At 47.8% G+C, this 26,986-nt stretch overlaps 1 protein-coding gene across 1 annotated transcript; it reads left to right on the top strand.

The window, feature by feature from the left end:
* Positions 1-63: 63 nt before the first annotated feature.
* On the top strand, positions 64-25,716 carry Tmem217 (transmembrane protein 217). Its single transcript, XM_052743862.1, has 2 exons — positions 64-103; positions 25,042-25,716. Exon 2 carries the CDS (start codon positions 25,053-25,055, stop codon positions 25,620-25,622), a length of 570 nt encoding a protein of 189 aa, XP_052599822.1. The 5' UTR covers positions 64-103; positions 25,042-25,052; the 3' UTR covers positions 25,623-25,716.
* The last annotated feature ends 1,270 nt before the right edge of the window (positions 25,717-26,986 follow it).

Here is a 26,986-nt window from a genome sequence, read left to right as displayed (position 1 = left end):
GGCAACGTCAGGGGCTGGGCACACAGGTGGGCCGGGGAGGCGGAGCTTAGATGGGCAGGAAGGCGGGGCTGAAAGTTCCTACTCAGTGGCAGCAGAGAAGCAGGTAAAAAAAAAAAAAAAAAGGACCTCCTGGGAAGGAGATGAGACTGTTGCCCTTGATGGGCTGAGGTCCTGGGTCTCTTGGGGGGTGGGAGGGGGGAGGTAAGGAGATACCATAACATTCATATACAGAAATCTTTAACCTACAGGTAAGTGATACCCGTAGACCGCTTTTGAACGTCTCCCTGCTCAAGGGTACGCAGGGTTGTTACTCCCCTTCCGTTCCCTTGTGATCCCAGTGTCTTAGGAGACAGGTTTGGCTGCAGCCCGGGGTGGGTAACTGTGGCCTGAGTAGCAGTTGGCTCATCAGAACCTCCCTCTCTTCTGCTAACTGAACTCCGTGCTTCAAAGTGATGTAATCCCTCCTTCGGGTCTCACTCTTCCTGGTTACGAGGATCCAGATACTGAGAAATCACGCTTAGGAAATATTACTTTTCCCTCCTAGTTCAGATTTCCAGGTACCGTTTCCGCCAAGGATGTCGGACATCTCCATGGCACCAAGGAAGAAGATGAAAGATGTACCCCTTCCCAGTATCCTTAACTCCCATTATGAACTGATTATAAATCTCCCCTTGCCGGGCTATGGTGGCGCACGCCCAGGCAGAGGCAGGCGGATCTCTATGAGTTCGAGGCCAGCCTGGTCTACAGAGCTAGTCCAGGACAGGCTCCAAAGCTACAGAGAGAAACCCTGTCTCAAAAAAACAAAAAAACAAAAACAAAAAAAAAAAAAGAAAGAAAGAAGGAAAAGAAAGAAGTCTTCCCCCTTTAGATTCAGTTTTCAATACAATTATGACTCAAAATGGGATCCATCTTTAGCGTGCATGTTGTCCCCTTTGGGAGTCATGTTCAAGACTCCTCTTTTTGAATGTTTCTGTCCTAGGGCGATTTGGGGGTAAATGGAGGGAGGGTACTTCCTGCTCCAAAGAAGTTTTTGTTCGGGCAAGAGACTGAGGACGTGCGCAAGTTGCCCACCCCATCCATCCCTCTACTACCACCCTAGGGTTTCTAAATATTGGAAAGTTTTTTATTTTTATTACATCTATTTGAATGTGTGCGTGTGTTTGTGCGCGTTCGTGTGAGTGTGTGTGTGTGTGTGTGTGTGTGTGTGTGTGTGTGTGTCAAGTGTGGAGGTCAGAGAATAACTTGCAGAATTCAGTTCTCTCTTTTCACCGTTTAGGTCCAGGGAATCAAACTCAAGTCCTCAGGCTTGGCAGCAAGCCCCTTTACCCACTGAGCCATCTTGCTGGCCCAACATTTTGGAAAATTCTTAAGGATCTTTCTTCCCCCACCTAAAAAATGACCTTCTTTTGTATGTTCTCCAGCGATATCTTTCTGCATAGATATTATTCCAGTTTTCAAGCTTCTCTTGCTTGCTAATTTTAAAATAATAGGATTGTGAGCCTGGAGAGATGGCCCAGGGGTTAAAAGCATGTGCTGCTCCTGTAGAAGACCTGAGTTCAGTTCCCAGCACCCACAACAAGTGGCTCACAACTGCCTGTGATTCCAGGTCCAGGGATCCGACGCCCTCTTTGGGCTTCTGTGGCTATCACATGTGTGTGGTGATACTCACACACACATAAATAAAAATGAACAGTTTGTTAAGGAATCATAGAATTGTATGAAAAAGCCCACTTCTACTGAACCTTCATTCTTTTATAGACTTGCAGCTTATCTTTTTTTGTTTGTTTGTTTTGTTTTGTGTGTGTTTTTTTTTTTTTTTTTTGGTTTTTCGAGACAGGGTTTCTCTGTGTAGCTTTGCGCCTTTCCTGGAACTCGCTTTGGAGACCAGGCTGGCCTCGAACTCACAGAGATCCGCCTGGCTCTGCCTCCCAAGTGCTGGGATTAAAGGCGTGCGCCACCACCGCCCGGCTGTTTTGTGTTTTTGAGACAGGGTCTCTTTGTGTAGCCCTGGATGTCCTGGAACTCACTCTGTAGACCAGGTTGGCCTCGAACTCACAGAGATCTGCCTGCCTCTGCCTCCCGAGTGCTGGGACTAAAGGCGTACGCCACCACTGCCCGGCCTTTTCTGTCGTCTGACCTGCCAGCACTGCACACCAACCCCTAAGAGAGGGGAGAGAATTTTCTCGGAGTGGGAGTCGGGGAACTGAACAGTCTATGCCTTTCCTCCTAAGGTCCCAATAACAAACAAAAGTTTGACTCCACCAAAGTTCACCTTGGGAAACCAATGAGCTTATTAGGCTTACGTTTTGAGAGTGTGAGGGGTGATAGGCAGGAGTGTGGGCGACCCTAAACAGCACAGCAAAGTCTGCATGGAACGTGGATACTCACTTCCCCATAGCCACCCACACAGAGCCCCTCTCCAAGACCTCAAAGCCATGTGCATTTAGGGCAGAACTTTAGACAAGGGACTGGGAGGATTATCTGGACCCTCGGGTCAGGGTCCCGTGGCCCTCTCCACTCCCCACTTCTTTCTGTGAGGGAATGTCAGCTGCCAACAAACCCGTCTGTAACAATCCTTTGCAAGCAGGTAGCTGAAGTCTTGAAGCCAAAGTCATTTGACTCTCAGGGTAATGTTGTACAAGAGAAGAATATACTGAAGTCTTGTTGCAACTAATATTATTGTCTTTCTTTCTTTCTTGATATTGTATATGTATTTATTTTTATTTTATTTTATTTTATTTTATTTTTTTTATTTTATTTTTTTTTTTGGTTTTTCGAGACAGGGTTTCTCTGTGTAGCTTTGCGCCTTTCCTGGGACTCACTTGGTAGCCCAGGCTGGCCTCGAACTCACAGAGATCCGCCTGGCTCTGCCTCCCGAGTGCTGGGATTAAAGGCGTGCGCCACCACTGCCCGGCTATTTTTATTTTATGTATATGAGTATTTTACCTATATGAATGTACTGGAACTGGAGTTATAGTCATGAGCCACCATGTGGGTGCCGGGGATTGAACCTGGGTCTTCTGGAAAAGCAGCCAGTTCTCTTAACCACTGAGCCATCTCTCCAGGGTCCTTTGTCTTTATTCCAAATGAACGTTCGCTGGCTTTGTCGACTTTAAAGGAGTTAATGTCACACTGTGAATGGTGGTACGTGGCTGTAATTCCAGCGCTTGGGGGCTGAGGAAAGGGAAGAGCGGCAAATTCAAGGCCAGCATGGGCTAGGGCTGCATAGCAGATCTCCTGCTTCGGGGAGAATGGGGGGTGGGGGCACTGATGTCTGTCTCTGCGTGTGTAGGAATGAGCATGCGTGTGGGGGCACATACTTGTGGAAGCCAACGGTTGATCTCCTATCGCCATCACACCATACTTTGAGCCTGGCTCTCTCTGAACCTGAACCTCACAGACTGCCTAGACTGTCCGGCCAGTGAGATGTCCGTCCACCTGTCTCCACCCCACACCCCTCCCCCTAGTGCTAGGGTTACAGACGGATGCCCAGGATCCAAACTCAGGTCCTCATGCCTCCACTTAATGACTGAGCCATCTCTCCAGCGCCTTTGACATCTTGAAGGATAATTTTCTTTACCTCCTAGTTCCTTTCCTTGGTGCCAGCTGCCAGTTCAGAGCGCACGATCTTAAAACTAACGTCCAAATCATCTTCTCCCATATAAGCCACCTTATAGGTGGACAAGGTCCACTTTGCAGATGACTCACATGGTTTGAGAAATGTTCTGGCACATGGTTCCCGCCTTCGTCACTTTTCCTGTTGCCGTATAAAATACCTGACAGAGGGAGGGTTTACGGTCATCACGGAGGAGGAGTGAGGTCCAGGAGGAGGAGCTTGAGGCAGCTGGTCACATGGCAGCCACAGTTGGGAAGCAGAGGGAGAGGGGCCTTGTGCTCAGCTCCCTTCCTCCTTCTTATACAACAGAGTACCCTATCCCAGGGAATGGCTTCACCCATCATTAGAGTGGCTCTTTCTACCTTAATTAGCCCAAGATAACCCCCAACAGGAATGCCCAGAGGCCTATCCCCCACCCCCACCCCCCGCCACCCCTAGGTTCTGAATCTCATCGGGTTGACATTTGAGGTCCGCCATCCCACTCCCCGTTTTTATCATCACTGTTTTGAGGCAGGGCATCATGTATCCCAGGCAGGCCTTGAACTCCTGATCCTACTGCCTCCACCTCCTACGTACTGGGATGACAGGCTGTTACTAAGGGGCCTGGCTTAGATGTCCCTGTGGACTTGACATTTTACTACCTGGAAAGGAAAGGATAATCTGTGTGTACCTTGAATCGCCTCAAAGAATTCCTTCTTAAAAATCATTTATGAAACGTTAAATAACACTGATTCCCAAGGGGCGTGTTTAACATTGCTCAACTCAGAGATGTCCTGTTATCTCTGCTCTTTGTTCTCTCCACGTAATCCAGGTTTCTACCCAAGATTTCTTCCAAAAGAAAAGCCATGGTCACCTGATGGTAGTATTTTAAATAATATGTGATAGGGGAGCCAAGAATATTAAACCCATTCTCCCCACCTCCACCACAGGCACCCTAATCTAGACCATCTGCACCCCTTTTATTTTATTTTTTTATTTGGAGATAGAGTTTCTACTATGTAGTCCTGGCCGGCCTGGAACTATACAGCCCAGGCTGGCCTCAGACTCTCCCCCAAGTGCTAGAATAAAATATTTGTACCACCACGGCCGGCCAATGATTTCCACTGAAGATTGGAGCCTGAGCCTTGTGCATCCCAGGCAAGCAGTCTCCCAGCACCTTGGCTGTACCCTCTGGCAGACTGTTATTTTTCTTTGCTGCATCTTAGCTCCTTCAGGTCCTATTCTTTCCCACAGAAGCCAGGGATCCTTTTAAAATGTAGCTCACATCATGTCCCTCTGCTCAAGACCTTGCAGGGGCTCCCATCACACTTGGCCCAGAATCCAAGCTTCTGACCCAGACACGATTGCACATGCCTGTGAGGGAGAGGTGGGCAAGAGGTAAGCTACACAGTGAGTTCAAGGCCAGCCTGCGATATGTGTGTGTGTGTGTGTGTGTGTGTGTGTGTGTGTGTGTGTGTGTGTCTGTCTGTCTGTCTGTCTGTCTGTCTGTCTGTCTATGTGTCTATGTGTGTGTCTGTGTTTGTCTGTGTCTATGTGTATGTGTCTATGTGTTTATGTGTTTCTCTCCTCTCACCATGTAGGTCCTGGGGCTCTAGCTCAGGTCCTCACACTTGGTGACAGGTGCCTTTACCTGCTGAGCCATCTTGCCAGCCCCGAATCCATCCTTCCTCAAGACTTGGCACGTTTTGGTTGCACCCACTCTTTCCTCCAGCCTCCTTTGACCCTTCCCTGCCTTCCTCTTCCAAGCACAGCTGCCTCGTCCTTTGCTGACTATTGAACACTCTAAGTGTGTCCCTAAGACAAGGTCTTTGCTGTGACTATTTCCTCTCCTTGGAATTCTCTCCCCCCACATCCTGCAGTTAACTTACTCCCTTGTGGCCCCGAGCTCCCCCTCACCTTGGTTGGCGCACCCTAAGCGCCCCTCTTGGGCGTTGGCTCCACCACTCTGCTATCTCAGCAATGCTCTCCCGCATGCTGAGGTCACTTGTCTGTGACCCATCTCCACCCCCGGAAATGTGAAGTCCGCTGTGCAGGGCCTTTGCTTTGTACCCTGCTATGTGTCCAGCATCTAAGAGCTCACCACAGTTCAGGCGCTCGCTAAATACTCACCGAGTGTGAGGATTGGAAGGATCAATAGTTGGTGTCTTTGGGTTCATGTTGTTTTGCACATTTTTTTTTTTTTTTTTTTTTTTTTTGGTTTTTCGAGACAGGGTTTCTCTGTGTAGCTTTGGGCCTTTCCTGGAACTCACTTGGTAGCCCAGGCTGGCCTCAAACTCACAGAGATTCGCCTGGCTCTGCCTCCCGAGTGCCGGGATTAAAGGCGTGCGCCACCACCTCCCGGCTTGTTTTTCTCATTTTTAAGAAGACTTATTTTATGTGTATGTGTGAGTGCCTCCACATGTATATGTGCACCACATGCATGCCTGGTGCCCCCTGGAGGCCAGAGGTTTCAGGTTCCCCTGGAACCAGAGTTACATACAGGTAGTCATGAGCCACTGGTGTGGGTGCTGGGAACTGAACCTGGGTCCTCTGCAAGAGCAGCAGGTGCTCTCAACCACTGGGCCGTCTCTCCAGCCCCAGTTTTGCACATTTTTGATTGGGAACAGTTATTTCCTTACCCCAGAAGGGTGTGTCTCCCCTACTAAAGCCTGTAAAAGCTTGTATATCCTCTTGGCTGAAAGGTCTTGTGGAGTAGGGCCTTCCTCAAAGCTTTGGGCAGCTTCCCAGGAATGAATGTGTACCACAGATGACATCAGCCCTGTCTCAGCCCTGTCTGTCAAAGAGGGTTGACAGCTGGCCCAGCAAGATGGCTCAGCAGGTAATGAAAAGCACTCGCTGCCAGGCCTGATGACCTGAGTTTGATTCCCAAGACCCGTCCAGCTCCTGAAAGCTCACCTCCACTTGCTTGCTGTGGCGCGTGGGCACCACCGCCCTCCCCACAAATAAATAAGTCAATGATTTTTTTTAAAGTTTAAAGGAGTATGGCCACATCGCCCTTACACGTTGACCAACCTGATGAAAAAATCAATGGTTTGGGGTTCCCAAGAGGCCCGTGGAGGCCTTCTGATGGCTGTCCTCCATGGCAGCCACTGTATATACTTTAGTATATTTATTTATTTGTTTGAGCTGGGCGTGGTGGCACACACCTTTGATGTCAGTGCTCAGGAGGCTGAGGCAGGCAGATCTCTGTGACTTTCAGGCCATCAGGGCTACAGAGTGAGATCTCATTTTTTTTTTTTTTTTCTTTTTTCGAGACAGGGTTTCTCTGTGTAGCTTTGGAGCCTGTCCTGGAACTCACTTTGTAGAAGATCTCATTTTTAAGAGGAAGTCTGTTTATGTGTGCGTATGGATACACTAAAGCCCAAGCTCATGTCACAGTGAAGTGTGGAGATCAGAGGACACCTGGGAGGGCTGATTATCTTCCTCCACCATGTGGGTTCTGAGTCAAACTCAGTGTCAGATGTGGCAGCCCAAGGCCGTCTCTGCCGATCATCTGACTGTCTCCCACCTCACCAAAGACCTTTTCTTTTCTTTTCTTTCTTTTTTTTTTCTTTTTTGAAGCTATAGAGCACTGTCAGTGTAGCCTACCTGCAGGTAATTCAGACAGCAGAGCCCACTGGAAGACAGCAACAGAGAGAAAAGGCCTTTGGACTTCCAGAGAGATCTGAGGTGACCTTTAACCTCAAGGGAAGAGTGGTGTGGAGGGAAGAAGGCGGTGTGACTAGTTGACTGAGGGGAAGCTTCCCAGTGCATTGTGGGATATTGAACCAGAGCCCTCACTGGGCAGAATCCCAGCCTCCAGGAGAGAGCCTGAGGTTGGACTGGGATTTGGGGGCAGGAGGGCTCTCTGGAATATCGGTCTCGCTAGGAAGAGCTAAGGAAGACAGAATGGTTCAGAGAAAGTGGAACAGGAAAGCAAGTGTCTTCTGGAGCAGAGTGGGTGAGAGAGCCGACAGAGCTTGGGGCAAAGGGAGAGAGGATTTGGCATTTTGTTGCCAGGAATTTATTCTAAGAAAGGAAGTTGGAGGGCAGCGTGTCACATGGTGGCTAAGTCATGCAATCCCAGCACTCAGGAGGCAGCGGCAGGCGGATCATTTGAGTTCAAGGCCAGCCTGGTCTACAGAGTGAGTTCCAGGACAGTCTGGGCTACACAGAGAAACCCTGTCTTGAAGAAACGGAAAAAGGAAGTTGGAAGAAGTGAGTGAGAGACTCTGCACGACGTTCTCTCTTGGTAACTGTTAACAGATCGAGGGAAATAGACAGATGTGGTGGTGCACATCTGTAAACCCAGGCTTGAGAGGTGGAGAGAGTCAGGGGCAGGTTTACTACACGGGGTTCAAGGGCAGCCTGGTCTGCGCATGACCCTTCTTAAGAAAAAAAAAAAAAAAACAGGAGGAGGAAATAAAAACAATATAAGACTTAAACACGAGAAAGCAAATCCACAAATGACAGTATGTGGTTGGTAACTTGAATTATATTAGATATTAAAGATATTAAAAAATACAAACCGGGGACTGGCAATGTGGCTCGGTGGATAAAGGCACTTGCCATCAAGCCAGATGGTGAATTGGAGCCCCAGCACTCATGTGGTGGAAGAAGAAAAGCAACTCCTGAAAGTTGTCCTGTGCATGCACACACACACAACACACACATACACACACACACACACACACACACACACACATACACACACACACAACACACACATACACACACACACACACAACACACACATACACACACAACACACACATACACACACACACACAACACACACATACACACACACACACAACACACACATACACACACACACACACAACACACACATACACACACAACACACACACAAAACACACACACACACACATACACACACACAACACACACACACACACACAACACACACATACACACACACACACACACATCCACACACACACACACATCCACACACACAACACACACATACACACAACACACACATACACACACAACACACACATACACACACACACACACAAATATTTTTAATTTTTGTTTACAGTTTTTTAATTTTATGAGTATTCATGTTTTGCCTGAATGTATGTCTGTGCATCACTTGCATGCCTGTTGCCTGAGGAGATCAGAAGAAAACACTTGGCGATGACCTGGGTTCAATTCCCAGCAGCTACAGGGCAGCGCCAACCTTCTGTAACTCCAGTTCCAGGGGATCTGGCGCCCTCTGCTGGCAGCAGGCAGGGTTGGAAGTCTTATGAAGGACCAGAAAAGGGGGCTGGAGAGATGACTTCGTCTGTAGAGAACTTACTTGTCTTGAGAACTTGAGAGCCTGAGTTCCATCCCCAGAACCCGTGTGAACATGCTGGGCTGGCACACTTGATCTCCCAGCACCCCAGAGGCAGAGAAAAGAGAATCCCCGAGACTTGCTGGCCTGTCGGTCTAAGCCAACTGATGAGTTCCAAGCCAATGAAAGAGCCTGTCACAAAAGAAAAGGAGAAGGATAGTGTTTCCAACGACTATGCTCAAGACTGTCCTCCAGCCTCCCACCACCTCTGCTCACACTGCATACCTTAATTCTTTCAAAGGGACAAATTGGGCTGGTGAGGGTGGCTCAGAGGACAAAGGCACTTAGCACCGTCCTTGATGACTGGGGTTCGATCCCTGAAATCCACACGGTGGAAGGAGAGAACCCATTCCTGAGGGTTGCGCTCTAACCTCCCAACACACAGACACAATAAGTAGTCTCGTAAAGGGCCAGATTAAGAACGCTTTAAGCCCCTGGCCCTGCTGGGCTGCTCCTGCAGCCTGGAAGCCGCTTAACCCATTTGTAGGTAAAATAGCAAGGCTGTGTTCCAGTATTTACCAAAAACACTGAAATTGGAACTTTCTCACATTTTCACACATCATGAAATGTTCTCTCGGTTTCCCCAACAATTTTTAAACGTAAAAGCCGTGTTTAGCTCACAGGCCTTACACAGCAGATTCCGTAGGAGCACAGCATATGATGAGAAGCTTGAGATGCCACTCCGGCGGCTCTCTCACCCCTCCAATCTTGCTCTCCTCCCCTTCTGCATAGGAAGCCTCCATCCTGAATTAGCATCTACACACGTCGTAGACTACTACATATGTGTGTATGCAGAAACAACACGTTTCTTGTGTTTTGAAACTTTATAAATAGCATCACGCTGTACATATGCTCGAGCACCTGGCCTCTTTCCCTCAACAGCCTGCTAATACACGGAGTTCAAGTTTATTCATTATAATGGCATATACGGCCATGTGTAAATACACCATCAGTTCACCACCAAGAGTTTTCCTGGGAACGGCCCTTCGCAGGCAGGTTTTGTTGTTTTCTTTTGCTTTGTTCTTTCTTTAAAAAAAATTCAGTTTTCTTTATGTGTATGTATATGTATCTGAGTGTGTGTGTTTGTGTGTGTGTGTGTGTGTGTGTATTTGCAGGTGCCTACAGAGGCCAGAGGAGGGCATCAGATCCCTAGAGATGGATACAGGCAATTGTGAGCTGCCCGATGTGGGTGCTAGGAACCTATTTGGGGTTCTCTGGAAAAGCAGCAGCAACTTTCAATGACTTGAGAGAAACTTAAAGATTAGTCTGGGCCAGTGAGATGGCTCAGCTTGTTGCTAAGCCTGATGGTCAGAATTAGATCCTAAGGAACCTACATGGTAGAAGGAGAGAATCAGTTCGTGTAGGTTGTCTTCTGACCGCCATGTGGCACTTGGACACACACACACACACACACACACCCATCACACATATATACACACATAAATCAATAATACACAATTTGTAAATCTTAGAATATTAAGACGTCTCTTGATCTTTTAAATAAAGAGGAGAGAATGAATGAATGAAGAGAGAATGAATGAACAAATGAATGAAGAGCTAGTCAGCCAGAGGGTCTGTCTCCCCTCCCCCCCACACACACACAAGGTCACCCTCCTCTTCTTCCTCCCCGCCCCTCCTCACCATGGTTCTCTTTTGGTGTTTTAGTGACCTACCACACCAGCCCTTTTCCTGTGCACAGAGAATTTCCCAGACTCTGAAACTGGGGGAAGTAGGCCCTACCCCTGCAGCCACAGCACAAGCGGGTCATGTCTCGCCAGTGCTAGAGACTGATGCTCTCCTGCGCCTATGCAAGGCTGGCCCTTCCAGATGAGGTCCATGCCCTGCCCCGCCCATTCCTCTCCTTCCTTCCTGGGAGCCACGTCAGGGCGAGAGTCTAGGTGCTGTCAATGAAACACTCCCACTCTAGATTCTGAGTCAGGAGGTTACAGAGGAGACAGAAAACAACAAAGAAGCAATCGAACAAACCAAAAGGCTGTCCCAGTGAGGAAAGGGCAGCCCCCAGGATCTGGTGCCAAAGACTCTCAGTGTTAGCTACAGAGTCACATGCTCCTCGGCAGCTCAACAGTGTCCTTGGTGGCCCAGCTCCACGGTGTGCCATTGGCCAGCAGCTTAGCCATCTGCGCGTGAATGGCCTCCGTTCTTCCCTTGGAGGCCTTCCCTTTCTGGCTCCAGGATCCCCTTTACAACTGCTTTTGTCAATAGGAATTTAGTGAACACTATACAAGCGTTACATTAAAAGGTGCTTGTGTAATTGGGTTTGCTCTCACCCCTGGCCATGAGAGCCTTTCTGGGCTGGCCTGCTCTGCGATAAGAGGATGTGGAACTGGGCCAAGGCCCTATCCGCGAGCCCAGCTGAGGCCACGCTAGGTCAGTCAACAGACAGTTGAGCCTCAGACGTATGAATGAGCTCAACCAAAATCAACAGAGCTTCCTGGCCGACCGACAACCCACCCCAGACACTCTAGTGAGTCCAGCTGACATCAGCCCAGCTCAGCCAGCCTCAAGATAAGCTGAACTCCACAGATGTGTGCACTAAAGACACCATGATTTTAGTAAACTGCTGAGGCTTGCGGTTGACCGTATGACATTGTGCTAGATCTTTTCTTTTTTAAGGTTTATTTTATTTATTTATTGCCTTTTAGCATCTTATCTTTCCCCTTTTCTTGAAAATAGATTTATTTCTCACATAATAGATCCTGATTATGGTTTCCCCTTCCTGTACTTGTCCCTGCCCCTCCCCACCTCGCCTCCCATCTGGATCCAATCCTTTTCTGTCTCTCTTTAGAAAACAAACAAGCTTCTAAGGGATAATAATAAAATATAATAAGACAAAACAAAAAACTCGGAATTGGACAAAACAAACAGAAGGAAAAGAGCCCAAGAGAAGACACAAAAAACAGACCCACTCGTTCCCATGCTCAGGAATCCCATAAAACATTGAACTGGAAGCCATAATATACACACAGAGGACCTGGCGCAGACCCGTGCAGGCCCTGAGCATGCTCCCTCAGTCTCTGTGCGTTCACATGAGCTTTGCTCATGTCGACTGAGAAGGCCGAGTTTTCTTAGTGTCCTCCGTCCCCTCTGGCTCCTCCCATGTCCTCTTCCACAAGGTTCCCTGAGCCCTGAGGAGAAGGACTGGATGGAGACAGCCCATTTAGGGCTTAGTGTTCCAAGATCTCTCATTTGTTGTATAACATCTGGTTTTGTGGTCCCTGTATGTGTTCCCATCTGCTGCAGGGGGAAGCTTCTCTGATGATGGCTGAGCAAAGGATTGATCTGAGTAGAGTGGAATGTCATTAGGAGTCATTTTAATGCTATTTTTTTTTCTTTTTAGACCATTATTAGTTGGCTTTACCCTCGGTCCCTGAGCTATCTAGTCTCAGGTTCTTGGTCACCCAAGCAGTGTTGGGTGTGGGTTCCACTCCGTGGAGCGGGTCTTAAGTCAGATCAGATAGTGGGCGGTTACCCCCACATGCTTTACACCCCCGCTGCACTAGCATATCCTGCAGGCAGGACACCATTGTCAATCCAAGGGTTTGTGGCTAGATTGGTGTTTATGTTTCTCTTTTGGTAGTGGACAGAGTACCTTCCTGTACCAAAGACACTAGCATGTGGGGATGAAGGATCTATGTAGGGCCCCAGCTTGACTTACCTTTGTTCAATGGGTCGTATAGGTGTTGTCTTCATCAATGCGGCCCTGCCATCAGTTTATGAAGAGCAGCCTACAGTCTTGGCTACAGCCTGGGTTGTCTGGGGATTCCCATGGGACCCCTTTGGCCAACAATTCAATTAGATGTAACCTAATCCTGGGACTGGAAGCTTCATTTAGTGACAAGAGATGGCCAGTTGGGACTCTGTCTTCCATATTATTTGTCTGTTTCAGTTAGATTGCCTTCATGCATGTATATGTTTTAGGAAGCTTCTACTGTATTAGGTTTCCATATTCCCCCTCAATTGGCCCTTAGCTTTCCCTGTCTTTCTCCATATTCTCTCCCTTGTCCCTCTCATCCCTCCCCCTCCCCACTTGGTCCTCCCGTTCTAGTTCCCCCATCCATCCATAACTATCTATTCTACTTCCCTTTTATGAGATCTATTTGCCTCCCCTACCCCAGGTCTTTACTGTATATCTACCCTCTGTGGTTCTATGAATTGTAGCTTGGCAATCATGGACTTAATAGCTAATATCCACTTATGAGTAAATACATACCATATTTCTCTTTCTGGTTCTGGGATACCTCACTCATGATGATTTTTTTCTAATTCCATCATTTACCTGTGAATTTCATTTTTTAAATCCGTTCTTCTATTGAGGAGTATCTAGGTTGTTTCAAATTTCTGGCTTTTATAAATAGACCAACAATAAACATGGTTGAACAAATATCTCTGTGGTAGGATGAAGTCCTTTGGGTATATGCTCAAGAGTGGTATAGCTGGAACTTGAGATAGATCAGTTCCCATCTTTCTGAGGAACCACCACACTGGTTTCCATAGTGGTTATTTGCATTTCCACCAGCGATGATGAGTGTTCCCTTTACTCCACGTCCTCACCAGCATGAGCTGTCATTTGTGTTATTGATCTTAGCCATTCTGACTAGTGTAAGATGAAACCTCAAAGTAGTTTTGATTTACATTCCCTAATGACTAAGGATGTTGAACATTTCTTTAAATGTTTCTCGGCCAACCATTTGAGTTTCCTCTTTTGAGAATTCTCTATTTAGATCTGTACCCCATTTTTTGATTGAGTTGTTTCTTTTTTAGTGCTTTGTATAGTTTGAATATTAGCCTTCTATCAGATGTGTAGTTGGTAAAAATCTTTTCTCATTTTGTAGGTTGCCACTTTGCCCAAATGATGGTGTTCTTTGCCATGCAGAAGCTTCTCCGTTTCATGAGGCCCCATTTATTAATTTTTTTATCTTAGTGCCTGCTACTGATGTTCTGTTCAGAAAGTCTTCTGCTGTGCCACTGAGTCCAAGGCTAATTCCCCACTTTCTCTTCTGTTGGGTTCAATGTATCTGGTTCTATGTTGAGGTCTTTGATCCCCTTGGAGTTTTGTGCAGAGTGCTAAGTGTGGATCTATTAGGATTCTTTTACATGGAGCAATCCAGTTTGACCAGCACCATTTGTTGAAGATGCTGCCTATCTTAGTTAGAGTTTCTGTTGCTGCAACAAAACACCATAACCAAAAAGCAAGTTGATGAGAAAAGAGTTTATTTGGCTTACACTTTCACACTGCTGTTCATCACTGAAGGAAGGCAGGACAGGAACTCAAACAGAGTAGGAACCTGGAGGCAGAAGCTGCGGCAAAGACCATGGAGGGGTGCTGCTTATTGGCTTGCTCATCATGGCTTGCTCAGCCTGCTTTCTTATAGAACCCAGGACCACCAGACCAGGGGTATGGCACCATCCACAGTGGTCTGGGCCCTCCCTCATTGATGGCTAATTGAGAAAATGCCAGATAGCTAGATCTCATGGAGGCATTTCTTCAACTGAGAGGTTCCGTTCCTTCCTCTCTGATGACTTGAGCTTATATCAAGTTGACATAAAACTGACCAGTACACTGTCATGTTTCCTTTGTGTTTCTGGATTCTTTATCAAAAATCAGGTGTCCATAGGTGTGTGGATTTATGTCTTGGTGTTCAGTTTGATTCTGTTGACCAACCTGTCTGTTTTTGTGCCAATACCATGCTGTTTTTATTACTATAGCTCTGTAGTAGAGTTTGAAATTGGGGATGGTGATACCTCCAGCAGTTCTTTTATTATTCAGGATTCTTTTTGTAAGTGAGGGTTGCAACGCTGGGGGAAAGGTATCCTGACTGTTTGGAGACTCAGGTGACACCCTGAGCTGCTAGGACAGCTCTGGCAGCTGGAGCTGCAGTGGGACCGCTCAGCTCTGGAGGGAAAGGTATCCTGACTGCTCAGGAGAATCAGGCAATACCTTGAGTTGGGGTGTGGTGGGGGATGGTCTCCCCGCAGGATATAGTAATCCTCTCCCGGAGAGCCGCTGGTCCTGAGCTTTTCTCAGCCCCCTTTAAGGGGGCTTCCTAGCAGAGTTCTTCTTCTCCAGCCTAAGACCTTGTTTCTTTTTGCTTCACTCAGCAAAAGGGGAAACCCCTACAGAAATGTAGCAATCGCCTCTGGCTCAAGAGAAAAGTTGTTACTTCTTCTGCTCCGCCATGCTCAGTCCCCTAAGGGAAGGAGTCTGGGAGAGTGACTGCCTAGACTGGGGTGGGAAAGAACAGCCCACAGCTGAACGAACAGGCAGAGTGGTTTATATAGGATTTCTTAGGGGTGGAGTTTCTCCAGGGAGATTTTCTGTCCAGGGATTGGTTAGTTTTTTCTGCTCAGGGATTGGTTAGTTTTGTTGGTCAGGGGCAGAGATGGCCCTGTCTGTTTCTTTCACTGGCTTTTTGGTTCTAATTCTAAGGCCAGGTCGTATTTCTTTCATTGGCTCTGATTCTAGGGACAAAGTGTGTTTCTTTGGTACTGGTTTCAGAGTCAGGACATGTTTCCTTAGTTCTGGGTTTAGGGATAAAGTGTTCATTTCTCTGACTCAGGTCCCAGATCCAGACTGATTCTTTTCCTGGTTCTGGGCTCCAGGGTCAGGGTGGGTTCCTTTAGCCAGCCCCTTTTCCCTACAGTTTTGGCTATCCCAAGTTTCTTTTGTGTGAATGTGTTTCTATATGAAGCTGAACATTGTCCTGTAAAGAATTGTGTTGGAATTTTGATGGGGATTTCATTGAGTCTGTAGATTGCTTTTGTTAGAATGGTCATTCTTACTATATTAATCCTACCAATCCATGAGCATGGGAGATCTTTCCAAGGCCACACCTCCTAATCCCTGTCAAGTATCTCCTTTAATGACCAAGCGTTCAAATATATGAGCTGAAGGGGGCCATTCCTATTCAAACCCAACAGATACTGATGAGCAATGTTTGTAGATTCTTGTCATTTCATTGTGGTGGTGGTGGTGGTGTGTGTGTATGTGTATATGTGTGTGTATGTGTATATGTGTGTGTATGTGTATATGTGTGTGTATGTGTATGTATGTATGTGTGTATATGTGTGTATGTGTATGTGTGTATATGTGTGTATGTGTGTATATGTGTGTGTATGTGTGTGTGTGTATGTGCACACATGCACTTCTCTTTTGATATGCTGCTCTAACATTATATATTCCCTGTGTTTTCATGGCTGTAGTTAACTCCTTTTTTCTTTCTTTCCTTTTTTTGTTATTTTTGTTTTTGTTTTTGTTTTGTTTTGTTTTTCAAGACAGGGTTTCTCTGTGTAGCACTTGCTGTCCTGGATCTCGCTTTGTAGATCAGGCTGTCCTGGAACTCACAGAGATCCACCTGCCTCTGCCTCCTGAGTGCTGGGATTAAAGGTGTGCACCCCACCACCTGGTGTTGTAGTTGACTTCTTTAGGTTGGAGATTTCCTTCTAGCCTCTTCTGTAGAGCTTGATTTGGAGATAGACAGTGCCTAAATTTTGTTTTATCATGGAATGCCTTATTTTCTCCATCTATTGTGGTTGAAAGTTTTGCTGGGTATAGTAGTCTGGACTGGCATCTCTTAGAGTCTGCAGCACATCTGTCCAGGCCCTTCTGGCTTTTAGAGTCCCCATCTAAAAGTCTTCATTGAGAAGCTGGGCATAAAGCCTGGTGTAGTAGTACACGCCTTTAATCCAGCACTCAGGAGGCAGAGACGGGGGAGCTCTGTGAGTTTGAGGCCAGCCTGGTCTACAGAGTGAGTTCCAGGACAGCCAGAGCTGTTACACAGACAAACCCTGTCTTGAGAAAAAAAAATTAAATTAAATGTAAAAAAGGACAGGCTGGGTGTAATCCCTTTGTATGTTACTTAGTATCTTTCCCTTGCAGCTTTTACTATTCTTTCTCTGTTCTGCACATTTAGTGTTTTGATTATTATGTGCTGAGGGAACTCTCTTTTCTGGTCCAGTCAGTCTATTTGATGATCTGCGCCTCTGCCCTGGGTTTCTTCTCCTTCCTCTGTTCCTATTATTCTTAGATTTGGTCCTTGCATAGTCTCCCAGATTTCCTGGATATTATGTGCCTGGGTTTTTTTAGATTTAACTTTTTCTTTGACTGAGGTATTCATTTTATTTTTAACTATGAATATAAGTGTGTGGATATGTGCACATGTGTACAAGTGCCCTCAGAGTCCAGAAGAGGGTGTTGGATCTCCTAGAGCTAGAGTTACAGGTGGTTGTGAGCTGCCTTGATGAATTCTGAGAACTGAACTGAGGTCCTCTGCAAGAAGTGTAAACCCTCTTAACCACAGAGCCCTCTCCCCATTCCCAGTTATGGTAGACTTTAGAATGCTTATAGGCAGAGGGCTGGAGGCAGTTTATCCTTTCAGCTATGAGTGTGGCTGTGAAATACTGTGATTTGAATGTGATAGGAAACACCATCTAATCCTCTCCCGCGGGAACTTAAAGCAGAGTGGGGCTCTGCTCTGTGAGACCCTCAGGGGTCTCCATGCCTTCTCTGTTGTTCTGTCCAGTAGAAGCAGGAGTCTCTGATGGAGCACTTGGCCCTAGGTGACTCCTCACCACGCTCACATTTAAGCCATCTGGATGAGGAGGAGGAGCTGGGTGGTTGCCTTAGTTTTCCCCACTTTTACTCCTTTCTGACAAATTGATAGCATACAGCCGGGCACAGTGGCTCCTGCCTGTGACTCCAGCCAGGCACAGAGGCCCCTGCCTGTGACTCCAGCCAGGCACAGAGGCCCCTGCCTGTAACTCACTCCAGCCAGGCACAGTGGCCCCTGCCTGCGACTCCAGCACTGGAGGTAGAAGCAGAGGAATCAGGAGCTCAACGTCATAATAGTAAACCCAGGCCACATGAAGTATCAAAAACCAAGCAAGATGGCTGGAGGTCCAAGTTTGATTCCTGGGACCCTCATAAAGGTGGAAGAAGAGAGCCTCCTCCCAAAGCTGTCCTCTGACCTCCACAAATTCACCATGGCATGCTCATACCCGCACACAAAACACTCACATGCACACAAAATGAATAGAATATCATTTTGAAAACTTTGGTAGCATAGCCTTCAGTTGCAAGGGAGATTTGGAAATATAAACTGGATTCTGGCCAATTGTGTAAATATGTAAATGTCTCTGGAAGGAGCAGTCACCACAGTAGTGAAGGTCCTGCCTGCCGTCATAGACCACATTTAAGGAAAATGAGTCGTGAATGGAACAAAATCCATATTCTTTGTCAAGAAGGAGGGCTCCTTGCTGGTGCAATAATGCAGCTGGGTTCTTAGTCCTCGCATAAATATTTGTCTATGGCAGGTAAGGCAATTCTGTGACTCCGGGTGCTGGGGTTCTGGGAGATGTATAACTTCCTGTGGGAGAAATGAACAAGAAGGAGAGCTTCCAGAGCACTCCTGATTGGAATGCTGGCATCAGCCAGTGACCACAGAGAGGAGGCTAACCTGGGACCCTGACACCGCTGGAGATCTGAAAGATCTGGAGGGAAGAGCCAAGTGGAGAAAAGCGAGGGGGAACGCACAGAGCCACCCTGGGGTGACGAATGAAGGCTGGCCTTGAGGACTGGCACGCAGCAGTGGCCTTTATTGTCGGTATTTGCTCATTCTGTGGGGAGTGGTTCCCCTGCCCGTCAGCTGGTTCACCAGCAAAGCACCACAGGCAAGTTCTGTGTGTGCGCTGGAGAGGATTGCCCTCTTCCACTGCAAGATTGAAGGACTTTTGTTTTGGAAAATCTAGACTCTTGAAGGGAGAGATTTAGATTTGTGGGTGAGCAGGAGTGTCGCCTGGAAGAAGGGCAGGAGGAGGGAGGAGAGTTGCCCGGCTTCCCTCCAGTCATTGGGATATCTCTCCTGCTGGGAAAACAGAGAGGTGGCGTGTTGTGCCCCCTGAAGAGTATGCCCACCCCCCACCTGCTGGGTTGGATGCTGGATGTTTGGCTGAGAAGTAAGCTTAAGGCCTCAGCTTTCAGTCAGTCTATAAGAACTGGGACCACTGCGCTGGAGAGATGGCTTGGTGGAAGAGCACCTGCTGCTCTGGGCTGTGATGGCGCATGCCTTTAATCCCAGCACTCGGGAGGCAGAGGCAGGCAGGTCTCTGTGAGTTCGAGGCTAGCCTGGGCTTCAGAGTCAGTTCCAGAGCAGGCACCAAAGCTACACAGAGAAACCTTGTCTCAAAAAACAAAAACAAAACCAAAAAAAGAAAGAAAAAGAAAAAAGAAAAAACAAGAGCACCTGCCTGTAACTCCAGTTTCTCAGGCTCCAGCTGATGCCCTCTTCTGGCTTCCATGGGTACTGCATGCACAGGTACATACATGTACGTACCCAGGCAAACACTCACATACATACAATTAAAAAATTAGCGGGCGGTGGTGGCGCACGCCTTTAATCCCAGCACTCGGGAGGCAGAGGCAGGCGGATCTCTGTGAGTTCGAGGCCAGCCTGGTCTACAGCGCGAGATCCAGGAAAGGCGCAAAGCTACACAGAGAAACCCTGTCTCGAAAAAACCAAAAAAAAAAAAAAAATTAAAAAAAAGAAATAAAAAAGACACAGCCTCTTCTCTGCTGGCACCAACAGTTACTGTCAAGGAAAGCCTGTTACCATGGCACAAGGAAACTCAGGCAGCCCTTAATCCAGAAACGAGAACTGAGGTCTGTGGCCAGTAGCCAACCAGGAACTAGGTGAGTGAGAAGCCCTTCCTTGAAGGACAGCTTTCAGCTGGCAGCTGCTCCGGGCCTTTATTTGATTTCAGGAGGGTCCCTGAAGCATAGCAGGCAGCTAAGACACTCCTGCCTTCCTGCCTCAGAAACTCAAGATGTCTAAGAGTGAGACCAGCCTGGGTGTCCATCAGCTGAAGGGTGGATAAGGAAGATGTGGTACCTACAGACCGTGGAATTTATTCTGCGATGAAATAACATGAAATCATGACATTTGCAGGGGAATGGGTGAAACTGGAAATCATTATATAGCGTGAAATAAACCAGGCTCAAAAAGACAGATAGGGCATGCTTTCTCTTATGTGGATCCTAGATTTTAATTTGTGGGTGTGTGAGAGAGACAGAGAAGCAGATCGTGAAACTAGAAAATGGACTCTGAGGTCCTAAGTGATACATATTTTGAATCCCCAGTAATGGATTTCTCCGCTGATGCAATAAGCCAAACCAAACCAAATTAATAAGACCAGGCTTAATCTGAGCAAAGCATTCCTGGGTGATCTCGGAGGAAGGAAGGAAGAAAAATCCCATGGCCGGTCTATGGAGCTTAAACACTCTGTAGGCGTGGTCTTGAGCAGCTCCGGGGGAGCTGACGCTTAGCGGGCTTTCTGAGGGGCTGAAGCGGAGCTTCCAAGAGATCACTAAGGGAGATGGGAGAGGAAGGAAGGAGGGTAAGACATGCCACAGTAAAACGGAAAGGAGCCAAGTGGGAGGGGTTGGCAGAGGTGGGGCGTGAACAGGAAGGAGGATGAGCAAGAAGTATGTATGATAAAGCTACAAGGAAACTTTGTGAGCTAATATTGTGGGGGGAAAAGACTAGTGAAAACATGTTTGGAGCCTGGTATGGTTATACACAGTTCTCCAGGCAAAGGCAGGCAGAGCTCTGTGAGTTCCAGGCCAGCCAGGGCTACATAGTGAGACCCTGTCTCAAACCAAACAACAACGGAAAAAAAAAATGTCTTAAGGTTTGAGGACGATAACTCAGTCAATAAATTGCTTGCCTTCACTGTTCTTTGCTATGAGGAGACACTATGACCAAGGCAACTTATGAAAGAAAGCAGTTAATCTGGGGCTCACGGTTCCAGAGGATGAGTCCATGACCATCAGGGAAGGAGCATGACAGCAGGCAGGCAGACGTGGCCCTGGACCAGTAACTGAGAGCTCACATCTTATCCACAAGTAGCAAGCAGTCAGAGAGAGAGAGACAAGGCATGCCATGGGCTTTTGAAACCTCAAAGCCCGTCCGTCCCCAGTGCCATATCGTGTCCAACGAGGCCACACCTCCTGATCCTCCCCAAACAGTTCCCCCGACTGAGGACCAGGTATTAAAACATATGGACCTATTGGGGCCATTCTCATTTAAACCACTACACCTTTGTAAGCACGAGGACCTGAGTTCAATCCCCAGAACCGACATTTTAAAAAAAGCCAGACATGCTTATAATCCGGGCATGGAGAGGGCGGATCCCTGGAGCTCACTGGCTGGCCAGCCTAGCCTACTTCGTGAGTTCCAGTGAGAGAGCCTGTCTTTAAAAATAAGGTTTTAAGCCGGGCGGTGGTGGCGCACGCCTTTAATCCCAGCACTCGGGAGGCAGAGCCAGGTGGATCTCTGTGAGTTCGAGGCCAGCCTGGTCTCCAAAGCGAGTTCCAGGAAAGGCGCAAAGCTACACAGAGAAACCCTGTCTCAAAAAAACCAAAAATAAAAAATAAAAAATAAGGTTTTAAACCTGGCAGTGGTGGCGCACGCCTTTAATCCCAGCACTCGGGAGGCAGATATAGGCTGATACAGGCAGAGCTAAATCCCCAACCCCATTTAAGGTAATTCTCTAGAGAACACATTTATAGGTCAGTTAATTATAGATACGACATTTAAAGGGGGAAATAGCCAAATATGTTTCAAGGTGGACCGGCAAGATGGTTCAGCAGGTAAAGAGCTTGCCACACAAGCCTGAGGCCTGAATTTGATCCCCAGAACTCACTTAAAGGGAGAGAGAGAACCATCCACAAAGTCATCCTCTGACCTCCACATGCATGCTGTGATATGAGCACACGCTTTCTCTCTCTCTCTCTCTCTCTCTCTCTGACAGATATACACATGTGCACAAAAATAAGATAGATTAGATAGATAGATAGATAGATAGATAGATAGATAGATGGATGGATGGATGGATACTTTTTAAAATGTTGTCTTAGTTAAATGACACATGCCTTTAATCCCAGAATTTAGGAGGAAGGAGGATTTCTGTGAGTTGAAGTCCAGCCTGATCTGTCTCAAAAATAAATAAATAAAATGCAATCTTAGACCAACCTTGATGGCACACATCTTTAACCCCAGCACTCAGGAGGCAGAGGCAGGCAGATCTCTGTGAGTTCCAAGTCTGCATGGTCTTCATAGGGATCTGATGCCCTCCTCTGGACTCCATGGGCACTATACACACACACACACACACACACACACACACACACACACACACACACACACACAAAATAACTCTTGGAATAAGACAGATAATAAAATGTAAGGATTGTACCGCCCACATCCTCCTCCACTATCAGGAAGAAAACATCTTGGCAGAGTGCCCAGCCGGTTTCCATGTGTCTCTCATCTAGAACCGTGTCTACAGGTGTCCTTACTTGAAGGCAGTGCCTGGGAAGGCAAATATTTTGCCTGGATCTGGGCTTCTTGCCATCCTGAACACAACCAGACTTTCTTAGCAAAGAGGGAACTGGGCAGGGAAAAGGACACTGACTAGCATCTGTCCGAAGCTTAACAAACAGTAGTTAACACGGAGAGTGACCAGGAGCTGTCCCTTGGCACAAAGACAGAAGAGCACCGAGTTCGGTGTTCCCTGGGGTGGAAAACCCTTCCGAGTCTTCCAAATGTGTTTGCTCATTTAATCCTCAAGGTCACCTCACAAGGTTTTTCTATGAATGGGTCTTATAAAAACTTATTTTTATTCGTTTTGTGGGCATGTGTGTGCACATGTGTGCCATGGCAGTCTTGTGGAAACTGTCAGAGGAAAATTTCCCAGAGTCAGTTTTCTCCTTCCATCCCGTGAGTCCTGGAGATCTCAAGAGTCAACCATCCTGTCGTGTGCTGCCTCCGAGGTTCATTTTGACAATCTGACATCCTTACTGTGGGACTCCACGGCAGTTTATTCTTCCTTTATATTTTTATTAATCATCATGTGTATATAACGTCAGGCACATGTGTCTGTGTGTGTGGTCAGAGGACAGCTTTGTGAGTCATTTCTCTTCCCTCCACCTTTGTGTATAGTCTGGGATCAAATCCGGGTCATCAGGCTTGGCAGCAAATGCCTTTACCCACCAAGCCTCATCTTCAGCCCATTCTTTTCACTTTTAATTAATTTATTTAATTTTATGTATGCTGGTGTCTTGCCTGCACATATGTCTGTCTGAGGGTGTCAGGGCCCCTGGAACTGGAATTACAGGCAGTTGTGAGCTGTCATGGGGGTGCTGGGAACTGAGCCCGGGTCCAGAGCTGCCAGTGCGCTTAACCACTGAGCCATCTCTCTAGCCCCGAGGCCCTTCTTTATTAAAATGGCCCCTACACTTTTCTTTTCTCTCTTTTTTGAGACAGGTTTTCTGGTAACTCAAACTGCCCTTTAAGTTACTCTGCAGCCACAGGTGACCCTGAACTCCTGATCCTCCTGCCTCCACCTCCAAAGTACGGGGTTGACAACTGTGCACCATGGCTTTATACAGTGCTGGGGATGGAACCTGAGATTCCATGTGTGTGAGACGAACACTGTGTTGACTGAGTCAGGTCCCCAGTTCTACTGTGGTGTTTTTGTTTTCCGAGACAGGGTTTCTCTGTGTAGCTTTGGAGCCTATCCTGGAACTCTCTCTGTAGACCAGGCTGGCCTCGAACTCACAGAGATCCGCTTGCCTCTGCCTCCGAAGTGCAGGGATCAGAGGTGTGCACCACCACCACCCGGCCTACTGTGGTATTTTTATTGATTTCTGTTCAAACTGTCACACCGTGGTTTCTAACAGTACTGTATGTGGCTCTAGTTTTATTGGCTGTGTGAACTCTTCCCTTTTCTACAAAACTTGTGTGTGTGTGTGTGTGTGTGTGTGTGTGTGTGTGTGTGTGTGCATGTGTGTGTGTGTGTGTGTGCATGTGCGTGCATGTGTGTGTGTGTGTGTATGTGTGTGTGTGTGCATGTGTGTGTGAGTGTGTGTGTGTACTGTCAGTTATTAACATCAGGCACTCGGGCAGATTTTGATGCAGCAGGACTTGGCACACGGAGCCCTTCATGTTAGGACGTGGTACACAGAGCCCTTCATGTCAGGACTTGGCACACGGAGCCCTTCATGTCAGGACATGGCACACAGAGCCCTTCATGTCAGGACGTGGTACACAGAGCCCTTCATGTCAGGACTTGGCACACAGAGCCCTTCATGTCAGGACTTGGCACACAGAGCCCTTCATGTCAGGACGTGGTACACAGAACCCTTCATGTCAGGACTTGGTACACAGAGCCCTTCATGTCAGGACTTGGCACACAGAGCCCTTCATGTCAGGACTTGGCACACAGAGCCCTTCATGTCAGGACGTGGTACACAGAGCCCTTAATGTCAGCCAGGAGAAGTCTGGGAAAGGCAGGACGTTGTCAGTTCATTGTGACTGTTCCCTTGCTGCGAGGGCTTTTGTTTCTTTGGGCAATTTGGTAAACTTGGGTTTGGATCAGGAGCACTCAGCTCAGACGAATTCCCTGCATGCTGACAGAAGCCTCCCTCACAGGAGAATGGAATTTTCCTGCCCCTGTCTATGGCCCAGCGTGGGGGGCTGGCTTCCGAAGAGTGGAATGCTGGGATGGTCACGGTGGGACTTCTGAAGCCAGGCTAAGAAAAGATGAGAAGAGACATCTTGCTTGGCTTGTGCTTCTGGAACACTCTGGGGAGCCAGGTCTTCAGGCTGTGGAGAACATCAGGAGCCCTCCACTGCGGCTCTGAAATGGGTTCTTTCACTGAACCCCAAACTCTGTTTGGCCTAAGCTGGTGAACTGCGGGATCTAACTACCTGTGTCCACCCCTTTCCCTCCCCCACCCACCCAAGGACCTGAATTACAGAAACAGGCCACTGCTGGGGGTGGGGGTGGGGTTACGATGGGTCCTGAGCTCAGGTCCTTCCGCGAACCCTTTTCCCCACCCCATCCCCACTTCCCGTCAACATCTTTTGTCAGCCAAAGCTGTTATTTCCCATTTCCTTTCTTCTCTCTGCTCCCACTGGGGGGGGGGGATGGAGATGGAGACAGAGAGCCTGTCACTTCCTGCATGGACAGAACTGAATTCCCGGGGGGTTACTTGTCTCCACAGGAGGCACTGGCATGAAGCAGCAGAGATGGTACTGGATGTCAGCAAAGACGGGCACAGTGCTGTCAGGGGTCTTTTCCATCATGGCCACCCACATGCACCTCATCTTTGAAAGGAAGCACCTTGGGGGCGGCAACTGTACAGATGTCCTCCAAAGTCAGGGTATCAACATGGTGAGACAATTCTTCATCTGCTGGAGCTTCAGAATCGTCATCCTACTGTCCACCATCACCATGGCGGTCAGCTGCTTCCTCCTGTATTCTGTGTACGCCCAGATCTACGGGGGTCTCATGACCTACACCATCTGGATCTTCACCTATGAGTCCACCAACCTGGCCGTCCAGATCCTCACCAATGAGTTCAGCATGGCTCTGGTCAGAGCCATGCGCTGGTTTGGTTGGGTGACCCGTGCGTCCCTACACAGCTTCTGTCTGTACTTTGTCGTCACCCATGCCCAAATCATCTACCAGAGTAAAAAACAGGGCAACATACTCTCTTACCATAGGCGGATCTCTTTGGGAAGCAGAGACACAACACGTCGGAAATCAAAGATTCTCAATTTTATCCCCCATTACAATGATTAAAGGTGGCCATTTCCAACCCGGGAGGTTCTCAGGGGAGTCCTAGTCCCCCAGTCCACCTTTTTTCGGGGGGGGGGGGAGGGGTGCTTTTGCTATATCTTCTTTAGCCTCCACCCCTACCTATGTCTCCTGTTACAGTCCAAATATATCAATAAAATGAGAAAAACCATTCTGTTGGTGAATATAATTTTAAGGTGCGTTATTTTGTTTATGTTGCATTTGTTTAACTCTGTGAAGCTGTGTTACTGTTCCTATTTAAAACGCCTGGCCGGGTGGTGGTGGCGGTGGTGGCGGCAGTGCACGCCTTTAATCCCAGCATTCGGGAGGCAGAGCTAGGTGGATCTCTGTGAGTTCAAGGCCAGCCTGGTCTACAGAGCGAGATCCTGGACAGTCACCAAAGCTACACAGAGAAACCCTGTCCCAAAAGAAAAAAAAAAAAATCCAACAACAACAACAAAACACCTGATGGTCTAATAAAGAACTGAACAGCCAATAACAAGGCAGGAGAAAGGATAGGTGGGGCTGGCAGGCAGAGAGAATATATAGAGGGAGAAATCTGGGAAGAGAAAAGAAGTAGCCAGAGAAGGAGGAGGACTCCAGGGGCCAGCCACCCAGCTACAGAGCAAACCACAGAGTAAGAGTAAGATTTACAGAAGTAAGAGAACGGGAAAAGCCTCAAGGCCAAAGATAAAAGGGGTAATTTAAAGTTAAGAAAAGCTGGCAAGAAACAAGCCAAGCTAGGCTGGGCACTCATAAGAATAAGCCTCCGTGTGTGATTTGTCTGGGAGCTGGGTGGCGGGGCCCCCCCAAAAGAACAAAAACAAACGACACCATTCCTTAGTTTCTCTTGAGATTCACCCCCAACACACATAGTTTGTCAAGAAGCGGTCAAAGGGGCTGGAGACATGACTCAGCAGTGAAGAGCACCAGCTGATCCTCCAGAGGACCTGGGTTTGGTTCCCAGCACCCACACAAACCACCTGCAACTCCAGTTTCAGAGGATCCGATGCCCTCTTCTGGCCTACACAGGCACTGCACCCATGGTGCACACATTCCATGCAAGCACCCTTAGTCACTGTCCTATGGCTGTGAAGAGACACCCTGACCAAAGCAACTCTTACCAAAGAAAGCATTTAGTGGGGAGAGGGGGGCTGGCTTACAGTTTTAGAGGTCTGATCCATTATCATCATGGCAGGGAGCATGGCGGCTCCCATGGTGCTGGAGAAGGAGCCGAGAACTTGACTTCCTAACCCAAAGGCAGCAGGCAGAGAGAGAACCTGGGCCTGGCATGGGCTTTTGAAACCTGAAAGCCCACCCCACCCCCCACTCCCAGTGACACACTTCTTGCAGCAAGGCCATAACTCCTA

The sequence above is a fragment of the Peromyscus californicus genome, unplaced genomic scaffold (assembly GCF_007827085.1).
Source record: "Peromyscus californicus insignis strain IS unplaced genomic scaffold, ASM782708v3 Scaffold_19__1_contigs__length_69161282, whole genome shotgun sequence".
NCBI lineage: Eukaryota > Metazoa > Chordata > Mammalia > Rodentia > Cricetidae > Peromyscus > Peromyscus californicus.
The sequence above is the reverse complement of the archived record's forward strand: the minus strand, read 5'-3'. Positions and strand labels throughout refer to the sequence as shown.

Bases quoted from the DNA above. Each gene is read 5' to 3' on its own strand.
- Tmem217 (XM_052743862.1), top strand. From the start codon at position 25,053: ATGAAGCAGCAGAGATGGTACTGGATGTCAGCAAAGACGGGCACAGTG.